The 24,222-nt window shown below is 48.6% G+C and overlaps 1 protein-coding gene across 9 annotated transcripts in view; it reads left to right on the top strand.

Annotated features, from left to right (window-relative positions):
* Nucleotides 1–13,077: 13,077 nt before the first annotated feature.
* Nucleotides 13,078–24,222, top strand: part of MVB12B (multivesicular body subunit 12B) — a 142,190-nt gene continuing 131,045 nt past the window's right edge. For 5 of the 9 annotated variants that reach the window (XM_081151097.1, XM_081151101.1, XM_081151103.1 and 2 more), the window contains exon 1: nucleotides 13,078–13,241. In XM_081151097.1, the coding sequence (XP_081007223.1) occupies nucleotides 13,167–13,241 (75 nt within the window). In that variant the 5' untranslated portion in view covers nucleotides 13,078–13,166. Of the gene's footprint in view, nucleotides 13,242–20,159; nucleotides 20,669–24,222 lie in introns of those variants that run through there. The other 4 variants (XM_081151099.1, XM_081151105.1, XM_081151104.1 and 1 more) reach the window with 3 other exon arrangements.

Below are 24,222 nucleotides of genomic sequence, written 5' to 3'. Positions count from 1 at the left end.
CTTCTTATAAAGACATCAATCGTATTGGATTAGGGCCCACCCATATGACTTCAATTTTCTCTTTAAAGGCCCTATCTCCAAATCCAGCCGCATTCTGAGATGCCAGAGGTTAGGGCTTCAACATGTGGATTTTAGGGAGATTTTAGTGTTCCGTGCTGACCTGACTGCTGTGACTGTGTCTAAATTGGTCTGTAATCCAGGACGGCGCAGGTCTGGGAGATGGGGGCCTATAGGAACAGATCTGCTCACCTCTGCTCTCTGTGCACGTGGGTCCTCTTGTGTGTGTGTGTCTGTAGATCTGAAATCTGACCAGACATGTGGCTGGAAGGCAGGACTTGAAAGGAGAGGGGAAGGATCATGTTAATTTGAGATGTGAAAGAAGACAGTGTGTTTACAAAAGCGAAAGAACAGCGGGTTAAACATATGTTGGCGATGACGGTGAGAGGACAGCAGCTGAGGCTGGGCTGGCTCTGGTGTGAATTCTGTGGCATGTTGGTGTCTTTAAAACTGTCACAAAACCAGATACAGAAGCAAAACAATGGGACCGAGCGGAATCCTCGGTGGGGCAGGGGGAGGAGGAAGCAGCCGGGTTGGGGGAGCCTCAGCTGAAGGCCGCTTTGTCTCAGCCCCACCTGAGCACACGGCCGGGCCTCCAACACGGGACTTTTTCTCAGTCTCCACCCACTTCCTCCAGCTGAAGCAAACCCTGAACCCTGGAGCGGTGGGCTGGGCGTGACCCTCACACGCAGCTCCCACTCGGGCCCGGCTCTGCTTTACATGCATTTTCTTTATTTATTCCTCCCTACAAGCCTGCAAGAAGGGAGGCTCTCTAGCTAAGAGTTGAGAAAATTGAAACCCAGAGAGACACAGGGCCTTGGCCAAGGTTGTAGCAGCTGGGATTTGAACGGAGGTCTGCCTAATTGCTCTCAGGATTCTTGGGATGGTGTTTGGTTAAAAAATAATGAATGAATGAATGAATGAATGAATGAATGAATGAATGAACAAGTGATAAAATATTCCTTGTGCATTGAGGGAGAGTCTATGTCCAGGCCCCAGTTAACACCCTTAGGGCAGTAGCTCACCCTTACTCTCTCCTCCACACCTATCAGTCCTGTAATAAATGGGCTCTATCACTTGAATCTATTCTTTTTGGAAAATCAATGGCAGTGAAGAGACAGTGGACACTAGTGGCTTCTAATCCAGGGAGCAGACTCTTTCTTGGGAAACAAACAGGAAAGGATGGTCAGGACAAGGACTCTTTTGTCCCCCACCCTCCCCCAGCATGCAGACACTAAGCGCCAGCACTGGTTGGCTCAGCTGTGGGCCTGGTTTGGACATCAGCTCTGCCCCACACCAGCCTGTCCATTTTCCTTTCGCTCCTTGCTTTATGTTTCATCCCTCCTGTTATTTCATTGAACAGGTTGAAATGCACAGCTCTTTCAGGCTGTTCTTTTATCTCAGGTCTTGGGGGTACAAATGGCCCGGTGGATGTACCCACGGGGTCTTTGTCTTGGTGGCTCATTTCCTTCAGTGCTTTGTCATTGTTGTCCCAGAACTCACACTAAGCAGCGCTAGTTTCCCCTGGGAGTCCCACGTGCCCCAGCTTGTATCTACAGAGCTGTCTGAAGCTTGCCTCCACTGGGGATCCCAAGGTCTGTCTCTGGTCCCAGATGAGGTTGCTTATTTGTTCCAGGATCTGTCTCCATGGCTCCAGGCTTTACACGGGCGCACAGTGCAGCCCTGGATTCCTGTTTTCTTTTGTGCTCTTGGCTCAGGCGAATGGCAAGTCTTTTGGCCTCTTTCGCAGGCCAGTAGGCAGAATTTCCCCCCATAAGTTTTGATGGGTAGAGCTTCTGTCTTTGTTCATTTGTAAGAATGGTACTTTCTAATTATGACGATGTCTCCTTGAACCCATCATAATCTGGAAATGTCTTTGTCCTAGCTCCTTTTTTTCCTCTCCAATTCCCACGTTTGTGCCGTCTGTTCTAAGTAGTGCTTTGTAGCCTTATTTGCAGCCTGATTCTTCCACCACAGATTTCTCTGAGGGTAAAAGTTCCCTTGTAGGCGTGGCTTGGCTCACAATCTACAAGTTTTGATAAGGAGTGTCCTCCAGCTCAAGCATCCTACTGCCCCTTCAGTGACTTACAAGTGCTTCGTTTACTTCCCGAGGTTTCCTTTTTCTTTATCTTTTGTTGGTTCTAACAGACTTTTAGAGTGGATGCTAATGAGAAAGGACAACTAGAGGCATCTAGAGATGGCTTATTTAAGTTGCATGCTTAAATAAAGTGACAGTGCCTGGTGGTCTGCACATAGGCAGGAATCATGTGGCCAGGTCGATCCCCTGCTCCAGGCCTGACTTGTTGTGTCACTTGGCTGTTCCAGCTCCGCTAAAGGTCTTGGGGCCTCTGGCTGCTCATGGGGAATTGGTGGCATGAGGGCCCTGGGCTGAGTTGTCCCAGTGCCTCTTTCTCTTAGCAAGCACTTCCCCGGGGCTCCTGGCTTTGTGCACATAGTTCAGCTCCAGCCCATTGTGATCACAGCACCCACTGCTCCCCAACCAAGGGAGCCCCTCAACCTCAGATCCTGCTCACCTTCCCAACATCGAGTTGCCTCTTTATCTGGTTCCTCTCCCATTGCTTACTAGGCACAGTTAACTCTTTGGGCAGACAGAAGAGACAATGCTGGTTGTTTGTTCACTCATCCGTTTACACAACAAATGTATATCTATGGAGCCCTGATTGTGCCCCAGGCTCTTCACCGGGCACTGGGGATTCAGTGGTAAATAAGACAGGAAAGATAGGAAACAAACAATTAAATTTTAAAAAGGAAATACCAGGTAACGATAAATGTGAGGCAGTTAGGTTAAGATGAACGTCAAGAGGGAGCAAGATCTGGCAGCAGAATCTGCAGGCAGAAAGAATTGCCAGAGGAAACGCCCTACGGTGGGAATGATCTCGGTGTGTTTGGGCATCCTTCAGCGGCTGGTGTGCCTGGAGTGTAGTGAATGTGGGAGCAAGGGACTGGAGAGGAACGCCAAGAGGTACAACAGGTAGCACTTTGTAGGCCAAGGAAAAGATTTTGGATCTTTCTCTGAATGCAATGAGAAGGCCACTGATGGGTATTTTAGCAAGGGTGTTTGTCCGTCAGAATAGGATAGGCTATGCTGCAGTAACAAATATGCACTCAGGTCTCAGTGGCTTTCCACAATAGAAAGTGATATCTCTCTTATGGAACAGTCTACTGTGTGTCTGGAGGATTTCCTCTAAATGACAACTCAGGAACTCAGCCTGCCTCCACCTTGTAGCTCCATCGTCTTATAGCTTCAAGGTCACCCTGATGTCATCTCCCTAGGGACAGGTAGAAGGAGAGGAGAGAATGGGGAAGGCACACCAGATACTTATTTATCCACCTTAGCCTGGAAATAATACAGATCACTCTGCTCATATCCTATTGGCCAGAAGTAGTCACATGGTCAAGCTAACCACAGAGGCAGCTGGGAAATGTAAATGAGCACATAGATATCTTGGTGAGACCCAGCAGCCTCTACCACAGATAGTAATAGAGTCTGATTTATATTTCAGATTGGCACTCTGGTTACTGTATGAAAAATGTGAATCAGGACAGTAGCGGGAGTCCCAGCTGTGACTAGGCTCTGAAACTGTAACCCAACTCCTTCCCTTTTGAAGTCGTCACTTGTGGCTTTAAACACTTTGCAAATGTTACCTATTCAAACAAACAAACAAACAAACAAACACACTGAAAGTTGTATCCTGGAGGGATACTCAGGTCAAAGCTGGGATCCAGAGTTCAGAACCAAATGTTTAATTAGGGAGGCCCTGATTCCCAGGCTTTGGGATCATGGACTGGTAAATTCCAAAAATAATTTGGAAACTAACAAAGAGCTATTTTTTTGTCTCAGAAGTCCATACTGTCATCATCATTTCATAGAACAAAGGAAATCTCAATATTTATAAACCGGAAGGAAATAATAGCACATAAAGAACATTTCTTTCATAGAAAAGACAGTTGGCAGCTTTACACAGATCGGACACACAGACACACGCATGCACCAAACACATTAGCAGGGTATACATGGATTGCTATACGTAAGCTGAGTTCCTGGAATTGCCCATGAGAATCTTTTATCATCATTAAATAAGTTAGTCTGTGCCGTGACCCACCATGGACCTCTTCAGAGTTGCCTGTGTGAGAAGCTGTTTGAGACAAATGACCACTTTTCATTCAAAGAACACTCTCGAAACTTTCGATCTGGGAGTCACATTTGAACTCGCTGTCTGTCTCCTTTTACTGTGATATGTTAATGCTCACATCGTGTCCCTCTCAATCGGTAGCCATACAGGCCTCTCATTGTAATAACTACCTACCTGTTTGACGCGTCTTTCCCCCCTGGACCCCTAAAATAAATTTTGTGCTCACCACGTAGCTTACATGTGAAGCCAGAGCATTCCAGACATTCCCCACACATTCGCGTCGGCCACTTCCCTGTGATGTGGTAACAGGCGGCTGGGAAGGCAGTGCCGCTTCTCTGAGGCCACGCTGTCCTTAGTTGGCTCTTTTCCTGTCTCGCTGACAAGCACTGGTCCATGAGCTGGTCCTTGGAGGCTACAGGCTGGGTGAACAAGAGCAGCCAACGTCCAGAGCCAACAGGAACCAGGCTGCTGAGAGCCAAGGGTGGCCACATAGGCAAAGGGCAGAAGTCTGGGTGAATGCTGGAGGCGCAGGCATGTGCCTTGGGGGGATGGGTGACAGGCTCCAGAGGGGCCTGGAGGGTGAGCTGGGGCCACCTAGAGAGCCCTGCTCAGGGCCTGCAGGAGCTGGTCGGACTCCACCTCTTCTCTAGCCTTACTTCACCTGGCCCTCTCCCGTCAGACTCACCTCCCTGTCATCTCCACGCAGGATCGCCTCCTATTTTTGTGCCCTCTGTTGGTGTCCTTTCCACCAGGAGCACCTCCTTCCTGTGCCCGACCCCACCGTTTCCTGCCTGGCCAACTCGTATGCGTGCTTCCAATGGAGCATGCTCTGCTTCCTTCCACAGGTCAAAATAAGCTTGGCACACGGTAGAGACATCCCCTTTACTGTCCTGAGCTTTGAGGGCGACATGCTGGATGTGAAGGATAAGACTCAAAGAGGAGGCAGAGATGGTGCCCAGGGTTTTGGCTGAGCAACTGGAAAGAATGTGTTTCCAACAGATGAGACGGAGGAGACTGAGGGAGGAGTGGGTGTGGAGGGGATGCTCGGGAGCTGAATCCCAGATGTGGTGCACTGGAGGTGCCCACTAGACATTCAAGGGCATGTCAGGTAGGCTATTGAATGTATATCTTTGGAGTTTAGGGAAAATCTGGGCGAGAGACATAAACTTGGGAGTCACCAGTAGAACTGCCATTGAGAACTGACATTACTCATTCACGAAATATTTGCCAAGTACCTACTGTGTCCTGGAGATAAGGCTCCTATGGTGCCTGCCCTCATGAAGCTTACAATCAAAAGAAAAGGGAGCAGTTTTCTTCAATGCCTCCATTAAAAAAAAATAATGTTTTATTTTTAATTACAGTTGACATACAATATTATATTAGTTCTGGGTGCACAACCCAGAGATTAGACATTATATAACTTACTAAGTGATCACCCCTATAAATCTAGTACCTATCTGGCACTGTACATATAATATTACAATATTACAATATTATTGGCTATATTCCCTGTGCTGTACTTTACATCCCTGTGACTATTCTGTAACTACCAATTTGTATTTCTTAAACTCTTCACCTTTTTCACCCAGCCCCCCAAACCCCCTCTCATCTGGGAACCGTCAAACTGTTCTCTGTGTCTATGAGTCTGTTTCTGTTCTGCTTGTTCATTTATCTTGTTTTCAGATTCCAAATATAAGTAAAATCATCCGGCACTTGTCTTCCTCTGTCTGACTTATTTCACTCAGCACAATACCCTCTAGGTCTATCCATGTTGTTGCAGGTGGCAAGATTGCATTCTTTTTCATGGCTGAGTCATATTCCATTGACTATATGCACCCCTTCTCCACCCATTCATCTATTGATGGACGCTTTAGGTTGCTTCCATATCTTGGCTATTGTAAATGACGCTGCAGTGAACATGTGCGTGTATATCTTCAATGCTGTCTTTGTGCCAGCTCTCAGGTCAAGCTCCTCTTGATTAGGGAGGGTATGGAAAGAATTACATTGTGGGTCTGTCATTATGTGGTGCCTCCTTGTAAGAAAAGCAATTCTGCATGTGGTTATGGTTTCTTAGTTTCAACAGCACTGTTTGTGGTTATTCTGTGTTTATTTTTCACATCCTTCCAGTCAGACTCTTGTGAAAAAGAGCCAGCCCCATTTATACACCTGCCCCACAGACATGTCAACCCCACCTGCTTGCCTCCCGCTCCTATGAGCATCTGTGTTCAATCTGAGAGCACAGATCATGTCAGAAACTCTCCAGACCAGGGACAAGTTCCGTTTAGCCAGCAAGGCTGACAACTGATGCAATTTTACTCTCACGCTTTCACCAGGCAGAATCAATCCGTTCTGGCTCTCACAGATCAATACCGGAGCGCAGCCCTAGGAGTAAGGATGTATTTATTAACTGAGAGGGCCCTGAAGCAGGACCGGAGAGGACAAAAGTGACCGGCGGAGACCTCAGGTTCAGGAAGCTGCCCGAGTCGGTCCTTGACCTGCACGGGCGAGCTGGTAAGCAGTGAGGAACTGCTCTCCAAACCGTGGCCACAATCACCGATTTCTCTTTCAGAGCAAGTGCTCTTTGTGGCATTGGACACCCTCTGGGATCTCATCATGTCAGAAATACATTTACATTATTTTCCTGATTACAAAGGTTATATATGTTCATTATTTAAAAATTTTAAAATCTTAACTGCCTTCCTCCCTGATAAGGAAACTGATTTTTTTTTAATTTAATTTTTTCTTTTTTCAGCTTCATTGAGATATAATTGACATAGAACATTGTGTGAGTTTGGGGTGTCCGACATGATGATTTAATATTACTCTGTTGTGAAATGATCACCACAATAAGGTTAGTTACCACATCCATCACCTTATATGGTTACATTTTAAAATTTTTTTGTGGTAAGGACTTTTAAGATCTACTCTCTTAGCAACTTCCAAGTATACAACACAGGGCTATTAACTATAGTCCCCATGCTGTACAGTAGGTCCCTGGAAACTATTCATCTTATAACAGGAGGTTTATACCCTTTGACTACCTTCACCCATCTCCCCAAACTCCCCCACCCCCACTCCTGGCAACCACCAATCTACTCTCGGTTTCTATGAGTTTGATTTTTTTAGATTCCACATATAAGTGAGCTCATACAGTATTTGTCTTTCTTTGTCTGACTTATTTCACTTAGCATAATGTCCTCGAGGTTCATCCATGTTGTCACAAATGGCAGGACTTCCTTTATTTTTATGGCTGAATAATATTCTGTTGTATCTGTATCCCACATGTTCTTCATCCATTCATCTGTCAACAGACACTAGGCTGTTTCCATGTCTTGGCTGTTGTAAATAATGCTTCAGTGAACATGGGAGTGCAGATAGCTCTTTGAGATCCTGCTTTCATTTCCTTCAGGTATATACCCAGAAGAGGAATTGCTGGATCACAGGGTCGTTCTGTTTTTAATTTTTTGAGGAACTTCTGCACTATTTTCCAAGGGTATGGTGATTTTTATTGGCCTGACACTATGGCCAGCTTCAGGAGGTGACCATAACTGACAAAGCCAATTTCCTAGCATCCCTTGCAGTTAGGAGTGGCCATGTTACCCACTTCTGGCCCATGTGATTTTATCAGGTCTGCTGGGGAGTTTCTGGGAAGAATTTTGCTTCCCACCCCCTCTCCTCCTGGAAGGGGAGGCCAGGACTCTGAAGCTGAAGAAGCAATCTGTGCCCCTGAGGCAACAAATATAAGCATAAAAGACAACCATCCCAAGGATGTCAGCAAAGGATGGACGAACATGCATTCTTAGTGTCTTCATTCTCTTGTAACAAGAAGACTGAGGTAGATGACTGCTGGCCTGTCAAACCATTGCCTATTGTTCAAGCCACTGTTGTTGGGTGTTCTCTTACTTGCATCCAAATTTCTGAGATATGCTAAAATATAGATATAGGTGTGCTGAAATAGAAAATAAAAGTCTCTACCCTCCCTGCAGATATAGCCACCATTAAATTGTTAATGTTAGTATACATTTCCCAAGTATTTTACGCATGTATTAATATGCATACATAATAACAACTAAATATAAAATTAATGGGTGGGTAGAATAAATACATTCTGTTCTATAGCCTGCTTTTTTTTTACTTAACAAAATATCATGGTATATTTCTATGTCATTTTTTAAATGACTCAGTCTTCTAGTGCTAGACCTTCAGGATATACGTAATATTTTCTCAGTATCAGCAATTCTGAAATAATCACCCTTGAACATACATTTGTGTGCACTTACCTGATTGTTTACTTTGGATAATTATTAGACATGGACAAAGGGTATGCACATATCAAGTGTTGACACATCTATCTACTAAGCAAATATTTACTGAGGGCCTAGTATGTGTGGCACATTTATGTTTAATGAACAGATACCTTGGTGGAGCTTTTAGTCTGGTGGGGAGACTGGCAGTTGAACAGGTGAACAAATAGTAGGTACAAATTGTGATGAGTGATAAGTGGGAAATGAACTGATGCGGCATGAAGACATCAGGGACCTACTTAGATAAATGACTAGTGAAGGCTTCCAGTGAGGTGACATTGATGTTGAGAGTTTAAGGAAGAGAGGGCCCAGGCCCTATAAAGACGGAGAGGAAGAATGCTGAAAGGTGAAGTCCCCAGGGAAAAAAGAGCTTTGATATTTCAGGATCTAAAAGGAAGCCAGTGGGGCTAGAGCAGCTGAGATGAGGGTGGAGGGGCAGGCAAGGTCCAGACAACACGCAATCTTGTAAGTCATGTTGGAGCTTTTGAATTTTATTTTATAAGTCTTTGGAGGGCTTTAAGCAAGTGAGTGACTTGCTGCGTTTTATTATTATTTTTTAATGATCATTCTGATTGCTATTTTCCATGGTTTGGATGGAGGCAAAGCCAGGAGACCAGTAAAGAAATTATTGAAGTGGTCTAGGCAAGAGAGTATAGTGCGGATTGGAGTATTAAGAATATACAAATATATCAGTGAATAAGAACAAAGCATTTATAAACAGGGAACTGAATATCTGATTAAAGTATGTATTTCTACACACAATACTACTGTAACAGATATTAAAATATAATGTAAAGTTTATGTTACAATTTATATTCCTTATTATTATTGTAATAGTCTTATTAAAATAATATTAATATAATGATTAATCAATTTCAAAAATTTCCTTGATTTCCCCCCATATTTATTTTTAAGATAAATTTCAAGCCCGGCCGGGCATGGCTCAGTGGTTGAGCGCCGACCTGTGATCCAGGTGATTGGGGTTCGATTCCCGGTCAGGGCACATGCCCGGGTTGCGGGCTCAATCAATGACTCTCTCATCACTGATGTTTCTGTCTCTCTCTCCCTCTCCCTTCCTCTCTCTGAAATCAATAAAGATATATTTAAAAAAAAAAAAGATAAGTTTCAAAATAACTTTGTCATGTTCCATCGTACTCAATCCCCCAAATCTTGTTGGTTCTTTGATTTGGATTATACTAAATTTATGAACTGAGTGAGGGAGATATGACATCTCTGTGATCTGAGACTTCCTGCTTAGGGATTAGTTATGCTTTTCCATTTATTAAGGACTTCTTGTATGTCCTCATGTAAGCTTTTATAGTTTCTTTCTATGTGCTTTGTCCCTTCTTGTTAAGGTTATGCCTAGGTATTTTATAGTAGTCACTGTTAATGCAACTATATATATATACATACATATATATATATATATAATTATACTTTCTAAGTGGAAAGAATTTACTGGTATTTAGTGTTTTATTTAGGGGTTCCTATAAGTAATACCTTGCTCCCTCATCTTAATTTGGAAGAAACCGAGGCCTAGATATAGGAAAGAGACATAGGAAATAAAAATGCTTCTTTTATGACTAATAAAGCTGACTGGAAAATGTAGCTTTTGATCTGTAGCTAAGTGAATTTTCTGTCTTTCCCCCCTGAGTTGGATAGATTTACTTCTATAGTAGCAGGCAGCACTGGACAATACTATCTCTCTGCCCCAGAAACAGGTCCACTTACCACACGCAGAGAGTATGTGAAAATGTTTGCTACCTCCATCAGCCAAAGCCAAAAGAGAACTCAGAAGTATCTGTCTTTTTTTATTTTTTATTTTTAGAAACATCTATTCTTGTCCATGGCTTTCTCCCAAACTCACTAATCAAACAAGTTATTCATCTTCCCCAGAGTGGAGAGAGGCCAAGAGTCTTATTCTAGTGGAAGCCCGTCTCTATGGAGAGGAAGGCTTTCCCCTTAGCATTGAGGGAAGCCATTGATTTTGATGCTTAACTTAGAACTGGCCACTTTACCAAAATCTCTAAAATTTTTAGTTGAGTCTCTTCAATTCTTAGTTTTAGGTATGCACTTCAGTCATGAACAAATAATGACAATTTTATCTTTTCCTTTCCAATATTTGTATTTCTTATTTATTTTTCTTATTTTATTGCATTGGCTTCAGTTTTTAGCAATTATAGCAGACACCCTTGTTTTGTTTTTTACTTAAATGAGAATATCTTTAGTGTTTCACCATTAGAAAGTTTGTTGATGGCTTTTGATAAACTTTGTCATGTTTTTAAAAAGTTTAAATTTTCTTCCTAGTGTACTAGGAGGTTTTTAAAAAATTTATAAGTAGTCGAAATTTATTAAATACTTTTAAAGCATCTATCCTGTTAATAAGATCCTATGATTTATTTTCCTTTAACAATGGGATGAATTTACAGATTCCCTAATGTTGAGTTATCCTTGTACTTTTGGGATAAATCTTGCTTGATCATGATGGGTTTTAATTTGTTTTACAGCAACTAGATTTAAATTGCTAAAATTTTATTCAGTAGTTTTACAACTACTGTATACTTAAGTGGGTTGGTCTATAGCAGTAATTTACATATTAGAGATTAATTGGTGAACTTCTGGTCCTGGCTCAGATGAGTTTAAGAAATGGCAGGTTAAACAGTTTTCTTCACTCCTGGACTTCACACAGACCTTAATATACTAATACTTATGTGATTCTCCAAAAGGCAGACTATAAATAGCATGCAGCATTTCCTCAAATTATTTGACTGCAAAAAATATATATATTACACTTTTGGGGAACTAGTGTTCTATATAGATCTTCACTTCTGCTTTTTGATGTTATCTCTGTTGGATTTTGGTATCGAGTTATACTAAACTTGAGAAATGACCTTGAAAACTTTTTGTCTTTTTTTTCTGTGTAACAGCTTAAATAACATAGGGATTGTCTGTTCATTAACGGTTTGCTAGAACTTGCCTGTGAAACCATCAGAACCAGTGCCATTTGAATACATGGCTTCCTTCCCCACAGGACATTTTCTTCCACAGCCAACTCAGCTTGGCACTCTTTTCTTTAGGATCAGACAGCTATTTTGAAAAAGCCTAGAATGTGTGAAAACGAGACTCGGTGTATTAGCAAATTGATGCAGATCACTCTTGCATGCATGGTTCTTAGCTCCAAATGCTCCAGCCTTCTGACCAGAGTCATTTCAAATCCCATGCTGGCCTCTGCTTGGGGGCGCCTTGCTGGGGCTGCATAGGGCATATTTGGCTTGTATCTTTCCCCAAGTACTGTAGGGGAGCACCTCTGCTTAAACCTCTCCCTCTAGATGCTTCCCTGAGGCTGGCCCCATAACCCTAGCTCTAGGCCTCTGTGGGAATGTGGAAAACTGCTAAGAGACTGGGGCCCGGTTGAGAGGCCTGGGATTATCAGTGGGGTCTGAGGTCTGACGAACCCTGTGTTGGGTCAGGTGGGGCAGTAGGGGCCACTGAACTGGAGTGAGCTGAACGGAAGAATTGGCCCCGGCTTCAGTAAAGCCTAGAAGGGCTGGGTGGGCCTGGTGTCCCTGCAAGAGGCCAACCTGTGTGTGCGCCTGGCGTGTGCGTGTGTGCGCGGAGTGTGGTGTGTGCATAGTGTGCGTGCGTGTGTGTGTGCGCGCGTGGTGTGTGTGTGCGTGTGTGTGCGTGTGTGTGCGCGGTGTGTGTGTGTGCGCGCGTGGTGTGTGTGTGCGTGTGTGTGCGCGGTGTGTGTGTGTGCGCGTGGTGTGTGTGTGTGCGCGCGGTGGGAGTGCGTGGTGGGTGTGTGGTGTGCGCGCGGTGTGTGTGCGTGGTATGTGTGTGGTGTGTGTGCGCGCGCGGTGTGTGTGTGTAGTGTGTAGTGTGTGCGTGCGCGTGGTGTGTGTGTGGTGTGTGTGGTGTGTGTGCGTGGTGTGTGTGTGGTGTGTGTGCGCGTGGTATGTGTAGTGTGTGTGTGGTGTGTGTGCGCGCGCGGTGTGTGTGTGTGGTGTGTGTGCGCGTGGTGTGTGCACGCGTGGTGTGTGTGTGCGCGTGTGCGTGGTGTGTGTGTAGTGTGTGTGTGTGTGCGTGGTGTGTGTGTGTGTGCGTGGTGTGTGTGATGTGTGTGCACGCGTGGTGTGTGTGTGCACGCGTGGTGTGTGTGTGTAACGGTTTTCCAAGGCTCCAAGAGGCCTGGGGGCTTCCAGGGATCCGAGGCAGCGCGCGGGACTGGTCTGGGTGCAGCGAGGCCTAGGAGAGCCGAGCGGGCTGCGGCCCTGGGAGAGGCCGCCTGGGGGAGGGGACAGCGGTGTCCCGGCTCCGAGGGCCTGGGCTCCCGGGGGTCTGAGGCTGCGCTGGGGCCGCCCGCAGGCTGGGGGAGGCCGGGGTTGGGGGGAGGCGGGGTGCGGGCCGGGGCGGCGGCGCGGGCTCCGGACGCCCGAGCTCCAGGGCTCCCGCTCCCTCCGCCCGCCCGAGCCCGCCCGGGGCGCCGGCCGCCTTCCCCGGAGCCCGGCCCGCGCCCGGAGCGCCGCCGCCGCCGCCGCCAGGCCGCGCCCCGCCCCCGCCGCCGCCGCTGCCGGGGAGGCTCGCGCTCGAGCTGCGGCGCCGGCCCCGCCGCCTGGGCCCCGGGCCCGGCCCCTCCCGCGCCGCCCGGGCGATGAGAAGCTGCTTCTGCGTGAGACGGAGCCGGGACCCGCCGCCGCCGCAGCAGCCGCCGCCCCAGCGGGGAACAGTTAAGTGAGGCCGCGGGCCGGGCGCCGAGGCTCGGCCGAGCCGGCCCCGCTCCCCGGCGGGCGGGCGGGCGGGCGCGGGCCCCGGGCCGAGGGGCGGGCGGGCGGGCGGAGCCGAGGCGCGCGGAGGCCCGCGGGCTGCGTGCCCGGCCGGCGCGGGGACAGGCCCGGCGGCCGCTGCCCGGCCCGGCCTTGCGGCAGGAGGGCGGCCGGAGCTCGGGGCCGGAGCGCGCGCAGCGCCCCGGGGCCGCGGCCGGGGCGGGCCTCCCGGGGGCCCCTCGGGCAGGGCGCGAGGTGCGGCTGTGCCCAGGCCGCCCGGGCACAGCCTGCGGACCGTCGCCGGGCTGGCGGGGCCTGGGGTCCGGCTCTCCGTGGTCACGTGGGCGCAGACCAGCGTGCACCTGAGCCGGGGGCATCGTCTGGGGTGTGGCCTCACCTGGGACCTGGGCACGGTGGAGAGGACACCCAGTAGCCAGGGCACCTGTCTGCAAGATGAGCCGCTGGGCCTGGGCACCTGGGACTCAGGGTGCCCACCGGAAGGGTGGTGGGTGTGTGGATGGGCGCCCCACAGGCCCTCAGCTCGAGTGAGGCACGAGGGCCGGGCTCGGGACGGGAGCTGCGGTCCAGCGCCAGGGGACGCCCATCCCCGGGGGCAGGCCGGGTGCAGAAGGCAGACCCACGAGCGTCCTGCCCCTTTGTTACCAACACGTAACTCTTCCTGAATTGCCAGGCTCTCTCTCCAGCGAAGATGTGCCTGTTCCCTGCTCCTCAGCAGCCTCCTGAGCGGGGCCAGGGGAAGGCCACCCCGGGGCGAAAGGCAAATGGCCATGGCCCCTTCCCTGCGCCCCACCCCCGTCCCAGAAGCGGCGCCCACTCCGATTTCTGCCACAGAGGCAGACAGCAGGCCAGTGCCTCTTTAGCGGCCTTTGTCTCTGGTGGTTCCTCCTCAATATAATCTCGTTGTACATTTCTCGACAGCTGGCTGGATCTCATCTCGTTTTAACAGGGCTAGAAAATCTTATCAGCTGCACCAGAAAAGCCTTAGGAAAGTTAGGAGATAAGCTCTGTGGACACCTAGACTAACTGAAAAACTCAGTGCACTCCGAAGGTTGGTTAGTTACAGGAGACGGGTGACACCCTTCTTGCTCTCCAGAAATTGTGCGGGGTCTTTTGGGATATTGTGCCACACATGGAATATTTAAATGGGAACTCTGAGAGATAGGGCCTCTGCTGGGACCTGGGTGCCAAGACCCATGTGAAGCCGTTGACATGGCAATTACTGGTTCATTTGAGCCTAGAATCGTCTTCTCTCGTCCACATTTTTCATTCCTTCCTTCTGGCTTTTTGGCCACACTCCTGATTTATGCTGAAGGCATTTTCCCTGCCCTGCCTCCGTCCAGCTGGTGTGTTTTCCCCACTCTAGCTGGAATCGTGCACCGTGGTTAAACGTAAGGGCTTTCGATGTAGGCCTCATTGTAAGCCTTGGCTTTCCTGCTCACTGTGTTCTTGGGCAAATTAATGAACTTTTCTGAGCCTCAGTTGCCTCACCTGTGGAGTGAGGCTAATGATTATTCTATCTCATAGGATTATAGTGAGAAGTAAAGGAAATGTTACATGAGAAGTGTTTAGCTAGGTGGCTGCCACAGGATTAAGTGGTCAATGAAAGTTAGTGGTTATCATTAAGGGTTTGTTAACTGGTTAATCAGAAGAGTGGCTTTATTTTTTATTTTTTAGAGTGCCTCTCTGCGTTTATTATTTTAGCTTTTCTCAGGGCAGCTAGGAAGGGGTGATAGAACATTGGGCTTGAATTTCACTCTACCTTTTGGAACTCAGGTGACTCTAGGCAAGTTGTGGAACCTCATGGAACCTCTCCGAATCTCTGTTTTCTTATTTGTTAAAGTGGCTTAAGAATAAATCCTACCCCATAAGGCTGAGTGAGCTAATGGGTATGTGAATGCGTGTGACATTGTGGGGGATGGGGGGGCCCCTCACTAAATTTAAGTGGGATTCAGGGACAGACCTCAGTTTTGTGGGCCTGCTATTTAGACAATATGTGTGTGGGAAGGAAAGAAATACAAGAATATCTCACTGTAGTACATTCCACAAAAACTGCATGACCAACACATTGCTGGATCCCCTCTCGGGGCCTTGGATATGGTGGAGGTGGGAGCTGAAAGTTGATCTTAGTTTCACAGCAGATCTGTTTCTGGGGGCATCGGAATCTAGATGTCCTGGGCCCCTCTGCCCCAGCAGGTTGGAAGTGCTCCATGCTTCATGCTCAAAGAGCGACATCCTTGCCACACTGGAAAGTAATGATGGTGTTGGAGTCAACATGGGAAATGTCAAAGGTGCTATTATGGTGATGAGGGTAACAAATGACTGCATGGCTGGATGTGGTGGGCCGAGAACACTGTATTTAGTGGGCTGCGGTTGAGTGAGCAGAATCTCCTTTGCTTGTTAGGTTGTGGGAGGAGGCCCGGGTTCCTTCAATGAGCTGCCTTTCCCCCAGGCTGTTCTTGCTGGCTCTGAGGCCCTCCATGGCCAGCGTTTCCCTGGCCCGAGTTTCCCTGGCCCCACTGGCTGTTCTTGGTCTCTGCTTGCTGGACTGCCCTTGGGAGTTGTGGTTTCTGTGGATTATCTGTGCTGTTTGCAGTGGGGTTGCCTGCATCAGAGCTGCTCTCCCCAGCTGCTTGGGAGGTAGAGACACTGCAAGGTGTGCTTGACATTACCTCCTTGTTTGGGACATCTTGTGGCATGCGTTTGGTTTGCTTGACACGCTTCTGGAGAGATGCAGAGCTTGTCCAGGCTGAAATGTGAGAGGTCTGGGGACCTGGAGCCCAGGCATCCCCTACTGAGGACTGGAGGGCCATCTTCTTGAGCCTGTGGCTAGAGTCAACTACACAAGGTCGTCACGCACACACACACACACATTTTTTTTAAAAAGGATACTGATCAGCAAAGCAAAGTGTTAAAAATATCCCTTGATCCTTTAGGAAAGATACATAAATGAATACATAATGAATACATCCCTAGGATGTTTATGAAAATGCAGATTCCGGGACTTCAAACCCAGGCCTGGAATCAGAATATCTGGGGAAAGGGCCCCCAAATCTGCATGTTTAAAACAAACCTTGGATTGTACTTATACTTATTGAAATATGAGAACCACAGTTGTATATGCTTTTTTAAAAAAATTCTCACCCAAGTACATGTTTATAGACATTATTTTTAGAGAGAGGGGAAGGGAGAGAGAGAGAAACATTGATGTGAGAGAGAAACATGGATTGGTTGCCTCCTGCATGCAGCCCAACCTGGGATTGAACCCGCAACCTGGGTGTGTGCCCTGACGGGGAATCCAGCCTGCAACCTTTCGGCGTGTGGAATGACACTCCAACCAACTGGGCCACACCGGCCAAGGCAGTAGATGCTTAACATAAAATTTACCATCCTGATCATTTTTAACTGTACAGATCAGTGGCATTAAGTACATTCATGTTGTGCAACTAATCTCTGGAACTTTTTCATCTTGAGAAACTGAAACTCTATTCTCTTTAAATGACTCATTTTCCCCTCCCCCAGCCCCAGGCAACTACCATTTCTACTTTTTTTTTTTTTTTTAAATATATCTTTATTGATTTCAGAGAGAGGAAAGGAGAGGGAGCGAGAGAGAGAGATAGAAACATCAATGATGAGTCATTGACCAGCTGCCTAGCCCGCAACCCGGGCATGTGCCCTGACCGGGAATCGAACCCCAATTGCCTGGATCTTAGGTCGACGCTCAACCGCTGAGCCACGCCTGGCCGGGCTCTACTTTTTATTTCTATGAATTTGACTACTCCAGGGACCTCATGTAAGTGGACTCACACAGTATTTCACCTTTTGTGACTGGTTTCACTTAGCATAAAGTCTTAAGGGTCATTCATATTGTAGCACACATCAGAATTTCCTTCTTTTTTAAGAGCGAACAATACTTCATTGTGTGGATGTACCACATTTTGCCTATCCATTCATTTGTCTGTGGACACTTGGGTTGCTCCCACCTTTTGGCCATCGTGAATAATGCCACTGTGGACGTGGGTGTACAAATATCTCTTCGAGACCCCTTTTCAGTTCTTTGGGTGTATCCCCAGTGTAATTGACAGATCGTATAGGAATTCTGTCTTAAATTTTTTGAGGAATCACCATACTGTTTTCCATAACAGCTGCATTTTCATTTCCACCAGTAGTGTCCCAGGGTTCTAATTTCGCCGCATCCTGGCCAACACCAATTTTTCGTTTTTTGATCCTGGCCATCCTGATGGACATGAGGTGGTATCTCATTGTGGTCTTGGTTTGTGTTTCCTTGCGTTAGTGATGTTGCACTTCCTTTAATGTGCTTGTTTGCCACTCGTATGTCATTTTTGGAGAAATGTTTAGTCAGGTCCTTTGCCCTTTTTTTCATTTAATCATTTTAGTTTTTGTTGTTGTTGAGTTATAGGAGTTCTTTATAGATTTGGAGTTTAATCCCTTGTCAGATATATCATTTGCAAATATTTTCTCCCATTCCGTAGGTTATCTTTTTCACTCTGTGGATTGCGTGTATGTCTTTTGATGCAAGTTCTTTATACACATTATAACCTTCTAGAGAAAATAGTATTATCTCCTATTCCAATTTTATAGGGATGGAAACTTAGGCCCAGTTTAGTTGACTTGCCTGGGGTCACACAGCTGTAAGTATGGGTCAGTGCTGGCACTCAAACTTGGGTCCCTCTGACTCTGAGCTCGCAGCCTTCTCGCTCCCCTGCTTTACCTCCTGTTCTCCCACTGAGCTGACAGCGTAAGGAGGCCCCACGGGCTCTGCAGGAGGTGGTGTTGCTCTGAGAAGCATTCAGTTCCAGGAGAGGAACTAGGAACGGAAGACTTGGCAATCTGTCCCTTCCGACCAGCGGGTGCTCCTTCCTGTAGACCTATGCCATTGCTTAGCCCTTAGAACGAGCAGAGAAGTGCAGAGTGTTATGTTTGTTTGTTTAAACATTTCATAAGCTTGTTTCAGGGTCCACCTGCCACGCCCAGCCGTCTCTGTGTTCATGCTGCTGCTGCTGCTGCTGCTGCGTCTTCCGCTTGCGATGCCTTTGCTACTCCACACCCTCCGCCTCTCCTGGAGACCAGCTCGAGTGGCCGCTCTTCTCCCATGTCTCCAGGACTCACCAGGCAGAGGAACTGTCCCCTTGTTTGTAGTCCCCTCATTTCTTTTAAGATATTTCCTCCAGCCTGTGAGCTCCACAAGTGGTGGGCATGTTCTGTTTGTTGCTGTATCACCCAGCACAGTGGCGTTATCCAGTCTCGGCCCCAGACCAGTTACATCAGAACCCGGGGGTTGGAATGGGCGGCTGTGGTTCTTACAAACGCCTTAGGCAAGTCTGTGCAGCCAGCCTGGAGATCCACTGGCCCTTGCCAGCCCTTGTCCGGCCTGCTTGAACTGAGACCCACCTCCGGAACTGCCGGGAGTGCTGCAGGCCGCCTCCCTTCCTCTGCAGAGGGCCATCCCTGCAATTGTGCTGTTTGTCCTGCATGGGGCTGCTGGATGTGCCCTCTTTAATCCAGTGAAACGGGCAATTTTGAGAGGGTGATAGGAACTTCATTTATCCGCCCTTCTTTCCATCCACCTATCCATAATCATTTATTGAGTGTACCCACTTTGAGCCAGGCACTGGTGGACGTAGCGCCTTTAAATAACTTATGCTCTTCTAGGGAAAGTGTGTTATAACCGGAGAGACAAGGCTGTGTGTTCGTGTGTTCACATTTATATACTAAGACCTTGTCCTTGGACAACATCAGGATGCTCAGTGACAGCACCTGTCTGGCTGGGCAGTTGGGGAAGCTTTGGGGAGAATGGAAGATGTGACCCAGGTTTGGAATGAAGGGGTGAGTGTCATAGGGAAGGAACCAGGTGACCTGTGTTGCAGAGGGAGTGACTGGGGGACTTGTTTTGAGGCTGTTCCTTATAGGTGATTACCTGCAGGTTCTTTCCATTCATTTGTTCATTCATTCATTCAGTCATGAAACATCTAGTGAGTACCTGCCGCCTTGTATTCAAAGTCTGCACTGTGGACCAGCTGTTTGAGCATTACTGGAGCTTGTCAGAAATGCAGCTTCTGAGGCTCCATCCTAAACACGTTGAGTCAGTATCTGGGAGTGGGTTCAAGAATCTCTTTTAACTCTCCAGGTGACTCTCACGCATGCTAGAATTTGGGAACTTCTGTTCCAGGGTGTTGGATTTTCCACCTTCATCAGTGCATACCCTCCCTCAGTGCTCAGCACAGATGCTTGTGGACTGACTGCTTTGTGCCAGGCCCTGCTAGGTGCTGGGAATGTGGGAGATGCTCCAGGGGAGGCTGGCAAGGTCAGCTGAGTTTCAGGTATTCATGGGACATGCAGGTGATGATGACAGTAGATACACACCTGAGTCTTGGGAGGAAACTCCGGGTTGTGGAGGTATTTTGGAAGTCATCAGCATACAGGTAGAATGATTAAATGCCCAAATTTAATCAGTTTTCTCTACAGACACTGTGGCCATCGGGGCAAGGGTGTGATTCATCTCACATCACTGAACATCAAGAGAGCATTGCTCTTGGGGCCTCCTGGGATAGTTTCCTTGGTAGGGCATCTGCCTTCTGTTGGGGTTGTCCTTCTTCATCTTCTTTAGGGGACACTATGGCACTAAAGCCTGAAGGGAGTGGGCAAGGATGACCCTCATTTGCAGCAGTGGTGGGCCAGTCGGTGCAGGGCTCAGGTATACTGGAGAATGCCATTCCCCCACCAGCACCAGGATCCTGGTTTTGCAGAGTCAGGCTTATGAGGGGCAGGACTTTGGCCACTGCAGTGCCGTAGAACCTGATCCCAGATTTATTTTTGGAGAATGAATTCCGAGATCTAGCGTTGCACTGCACTGGGCTGCAGCAACCTGAACCCCAGGCCTGCCTCATGTGGTTTACAGGAAATCTGTTTGGTAATCAAATTGTTAACGTAAGTCTAATCATAGGTCAGATGGAGTGGATGCTTTTATACACTAGATTCTTCTAGTAGAAGCAGCAGACCTCTACTGGGGAAAAGGAAGTGCTTGCCATTGTTAGTTCCTGAGCTGGAACATTCTTTGTGATCTAGGTATGCTTAGAGAAATATTTGCTTTCGTTTTTCAATACCTTAGCAGCATTCCCGGTAGCCTGTGGCCTGTTGCCACCGGACCACACTCAACAGCGTTTGTCAGGGTGATTTGGCTTCTGATTGGTCTCTAGATAAGTGGTCCAGACCAAAGTGCAGGAAGTGCCAGGATGCTATCCTGAGGTGCACAGTGACACCCCTCAGCCTGTGAACTGGCGCCCAAGAGCCAGCTAGCCGTTCACCTGGGTGCTGCATGGACCCTGGCCTCAGCCCGCAGTCTCCTGAGGAGGTAGGTCTCTGCACCTTGGCTGTATGGAGATGGCCCATTCTGTGTGTTTGTGTGTGTTGTGGTGGTGTGCACTGGTGAAACCTGACCATGGGTTCCCTCTTATGTGCATGGGGCAGTGTCCTTCTGTCCTCTGCTTAAGTTTTGTCAGCAAAAAGGTACCAATAATTATGGGGCACCAGAAGGGCATGGATTCCTGCAGACCATCAGTGCCACTGGAAAACAGGCAAAGCTCATGGCTATAGCAGCAGTTTTTACTGGGGGACAGCCATTCTCAGTCAAGGCTGCTCTTAGGCCGTTTCCCACAGTGAGCGAAATGTTTATTCACTGCTCCTCCCAGCCCTGCAAGCTGGTAGCTGTAGGCAGATACTTTATGTCTTTTGTGCCCTTGACTTTGGATTTCAAACAAGCTGATCACAGTTTCGTCCTTCTGTGGGGACTTAATTAACCCACTGTTTTTGTCATTTCAATTACCGCAGCCCAATTTAACTGGCCTCTCCCCCCAATAGTTTGAAATTACTCTCCTCAAAAGTTATGTGCGAGTCACGCCTTTATCGGTGGCGGGCAGTGCTGGCTGGCGCTGCTTCTGAGCTGGCAGGGAAGCCGAGTCCGGGTTCCTGCTGCGCGTCCTTTGAAGGCAGCACCCCTTGCCCCCTGCAGTTGTTGCCCCCATCTTTAAACTCCTCAGCCTGCACCCCACCCCGCTGCTAAAGGGGCCTCGGTGGAGAGCGGTCTGAGCTCTGTTAGTTGGGTTTTGATTTCAGTACAGGAGTTGATAAAATGAGATAAACCCCAGGCTCACGGGGCCGGGGAAATTAAACAGAGATGATATCAAAGTTCCCCTGAGTTTTCAACTGTGATACAGTAGCTTAGTTTTCTCCCAGACTGGGGCCGGGAGGCACGCCTTTGATTCTGAAACAATGTTCAGCATCAGTTAAGCCCAGCACTGCTGACTTTTAGGGATTAAGCAAACTGTTGTAGTAATTCTTTGATCAGCTACAAGGGAGCAGTGTGCTGTCTGTATGAAGGGGCTTTATAGTTAAAGTTCATTTCTCTGTGAACCTGGGATGACAGCATTGGCGAGGTGCTGCAGTGCTGGGAGCTGGGGCCTCCCCCAGGCACTGTTTGCAGCATTGCAGGCAGAAGCAGGAAGCGGTTTTCTCCCGCCCAGTGTTGTCGCATAGTATCCATCCAGCACAGCATGGAAAACATCCTCTGGCTTGGAAAACACACCTTACCCTAATGGACCCCATCTAGTCCTAGTATGTATATGGGAGGTGCGTGCACTCGTGCACACACACACACACACCCGCCTTGCAGAGAAATCCTGCTGGGGCAGACATAGGAACAGCTGCCCAGAGCCAGACTCTACAGCCCCCAGACTTGCAAATGATCTAGCAGAGGGGCTGCCTGGGCACTGGGGGTAGAGATTAGGATGGGGATTGGGACCAGATGACCTGTGAGGTTCAATTAGGAGGAAAAGCTCAAGGTCAGTGTTGCCACCACACTCTCTCCACGCCCAAGGACAGACCCGACTCCCAGGTGCTGCCACCACCTTCATTCCTTACCTGGCATTTACTGAGAACCCACTTAGTTTCAGGCCGGCTCCATCCTGTAGTTCTGAATAATTTCAACATCTCTTATCTTGTCATCCAAAACACTGGGTCAACTTTTGGCTATTGCTATAGTGACCCTCCTTGCAGACACAGCCAGGATGGTCGAAGTGTCCCAAATTGCCCCCTCCTCCTGGTTGGCCCAGCGACTTGCAGTTGGTAATGGAGCCCCTGTGTGCTGTCGATGGGCTCGCACAGCGCCATGCATCAACCTATTCCCTCCTGTGCAGCGCTCAGATCTCCCTCATTAGGCCTAAATTTACCTCCGTCCTACACAAACATGGCCTTAGCTCATTTTTATTGTTGTAAATTATTTATGAGGGAAATGTTGAATCTTGAAACTGAGGTGTGAGGGAAATTAATCCCATGTTACTTTTATCTTTCCATACTTTTCTCCCCCTTGCTTCATTTACTGGGGCTATGGCTAGAGAAAGAAGAGCTCTGGCATTTTAAATATAATGAGTGTTGAAACTGTTTTCTCAGTCGGACATCAGACGAGACGCTGGCCTCCCTCTGCACAGTGCCAGGGGAAGCAGCCCCGCCGGGGGGCGGAGGACCGGGGTCCGGTTCGGCTCTGCCTTCTGCCAGATGCATGGTGTCTGCCAACTCCGGGCCTCGGTTTTCCCTCTAAAACAGGAGCGACGCGCCCCAGCCTCCTCCCGGCCTCGGCGGGAGCCTGGGAGCCTGAGGAGCTGTGTGAGACTCGCAGGGCTCTGCACCGACGCGGCGGGGCTGTGCGCGTGCGGCCTGCGTGCTGCGTGCTGCGTGCTACGTGTGCGCAGGCAGGGTCCCGGCACAGACGTGCAGGCCGGCGAGGAGCTGCTGAGGGTGAGGCTTGGAGTCGACGCAAGTAGGCCCCGGTGTTCCATGTTTTAGACCAGCAACGCCTCTTCCCAGACAGGTTCATGTTGGCTTTAAACGGCCTCCCCGCACATCTGCTCTGCGGGCCAGCATTAACGGCCTCTTCTCCCGCTCGGCTCGCCGGGGCCTGGCCTGTGACCCCGGGCGGCCCAGTACCCGGCCGTGCCATCCCTTGCGCCTCGAGGCCCACACACCGCCCGGGAGACGCCGAGTGCTAGTTAATAAATGGCCTTTTGTTAGGAAGGTCAATTGAAGTGACGGTAGAGACGCTGTTAAAAGTAATTTGCAGTCAGAAAATATGTAATTCAGGTCAAGCCGCTTTGAGTGATTGCCTCTGCCATGGATATCTTGGGCGTTTCTCATTAAAAGCTTCCCTTGCTGGTGGCGGGGCTTCCTCCGCGCCGAGCTGGCCTCGGCCCCCGGCCCCGCGCAGCGAGGACTCATTTGTCTGTATTTCACAAAGGCTGCCTTGATCCCCAGGGTACAGCCGCTGGGGGGAGAGGAGAGGAGAAGGAGGCCGAGATGCTGTGTATGGCTCCGTTCGGAGCATCCTCCCGTCCTGCAGGCTGGGCTGTGACTGAGGCATGGGCGCTGCTCGTCCTTTGTCTGCCTCAGCCTGAGGCGGCCGCCGCCATCTTGGCACCTGCTGCTGGGCTGCTGCTCCGGTGCATTGTGGGAGCAGCCTGCTGCTCTCCGAGCCCCCCCCCCGACCGCGCACTTCAGCGCATCAGAGCCATTGTCACCGGCACCTTGCGGAGGATACGTAACCCAAGGACGTGAATCTATCAGCAAACAAAATATTTCTTTTTTATTCCCATGCTTACCTCCCCCTCCCTCTCTCTTAGACAGTAGAGGCAGTACTATCTTAATAATAATAATAAAAAAACTTACGTCGCATGTTCTTTATTAAATTCACAGCATGGTATTTTAGCAGTGGCAGAATTCGTACATTCTGTTAATGAGTTGTTAATTGCAAAGCATTTTGGTAACCAACAGCAGGTACCAATATTTTGCAAACTGCAGCATTGCTATTGTTATGTTACTGATAAGAGGGGATTTTCCAAGTGGAGATACTTTTTGATC

This window comes from Miniopterus schreibersii (genome assembly GCF_964146895.1).
Source record: "Miniopterus schreibersii genome assembly, chromosome: 11".
NCBI lineage: Eukaryota > Metazoa > Chordata > Mammalia > Chiroptera > Miniopteridae > Miniopterus > Miniopterus schreibersii.
This window is presented reverse-complemented; position numbering and strand designations above follow the sequence as displayed.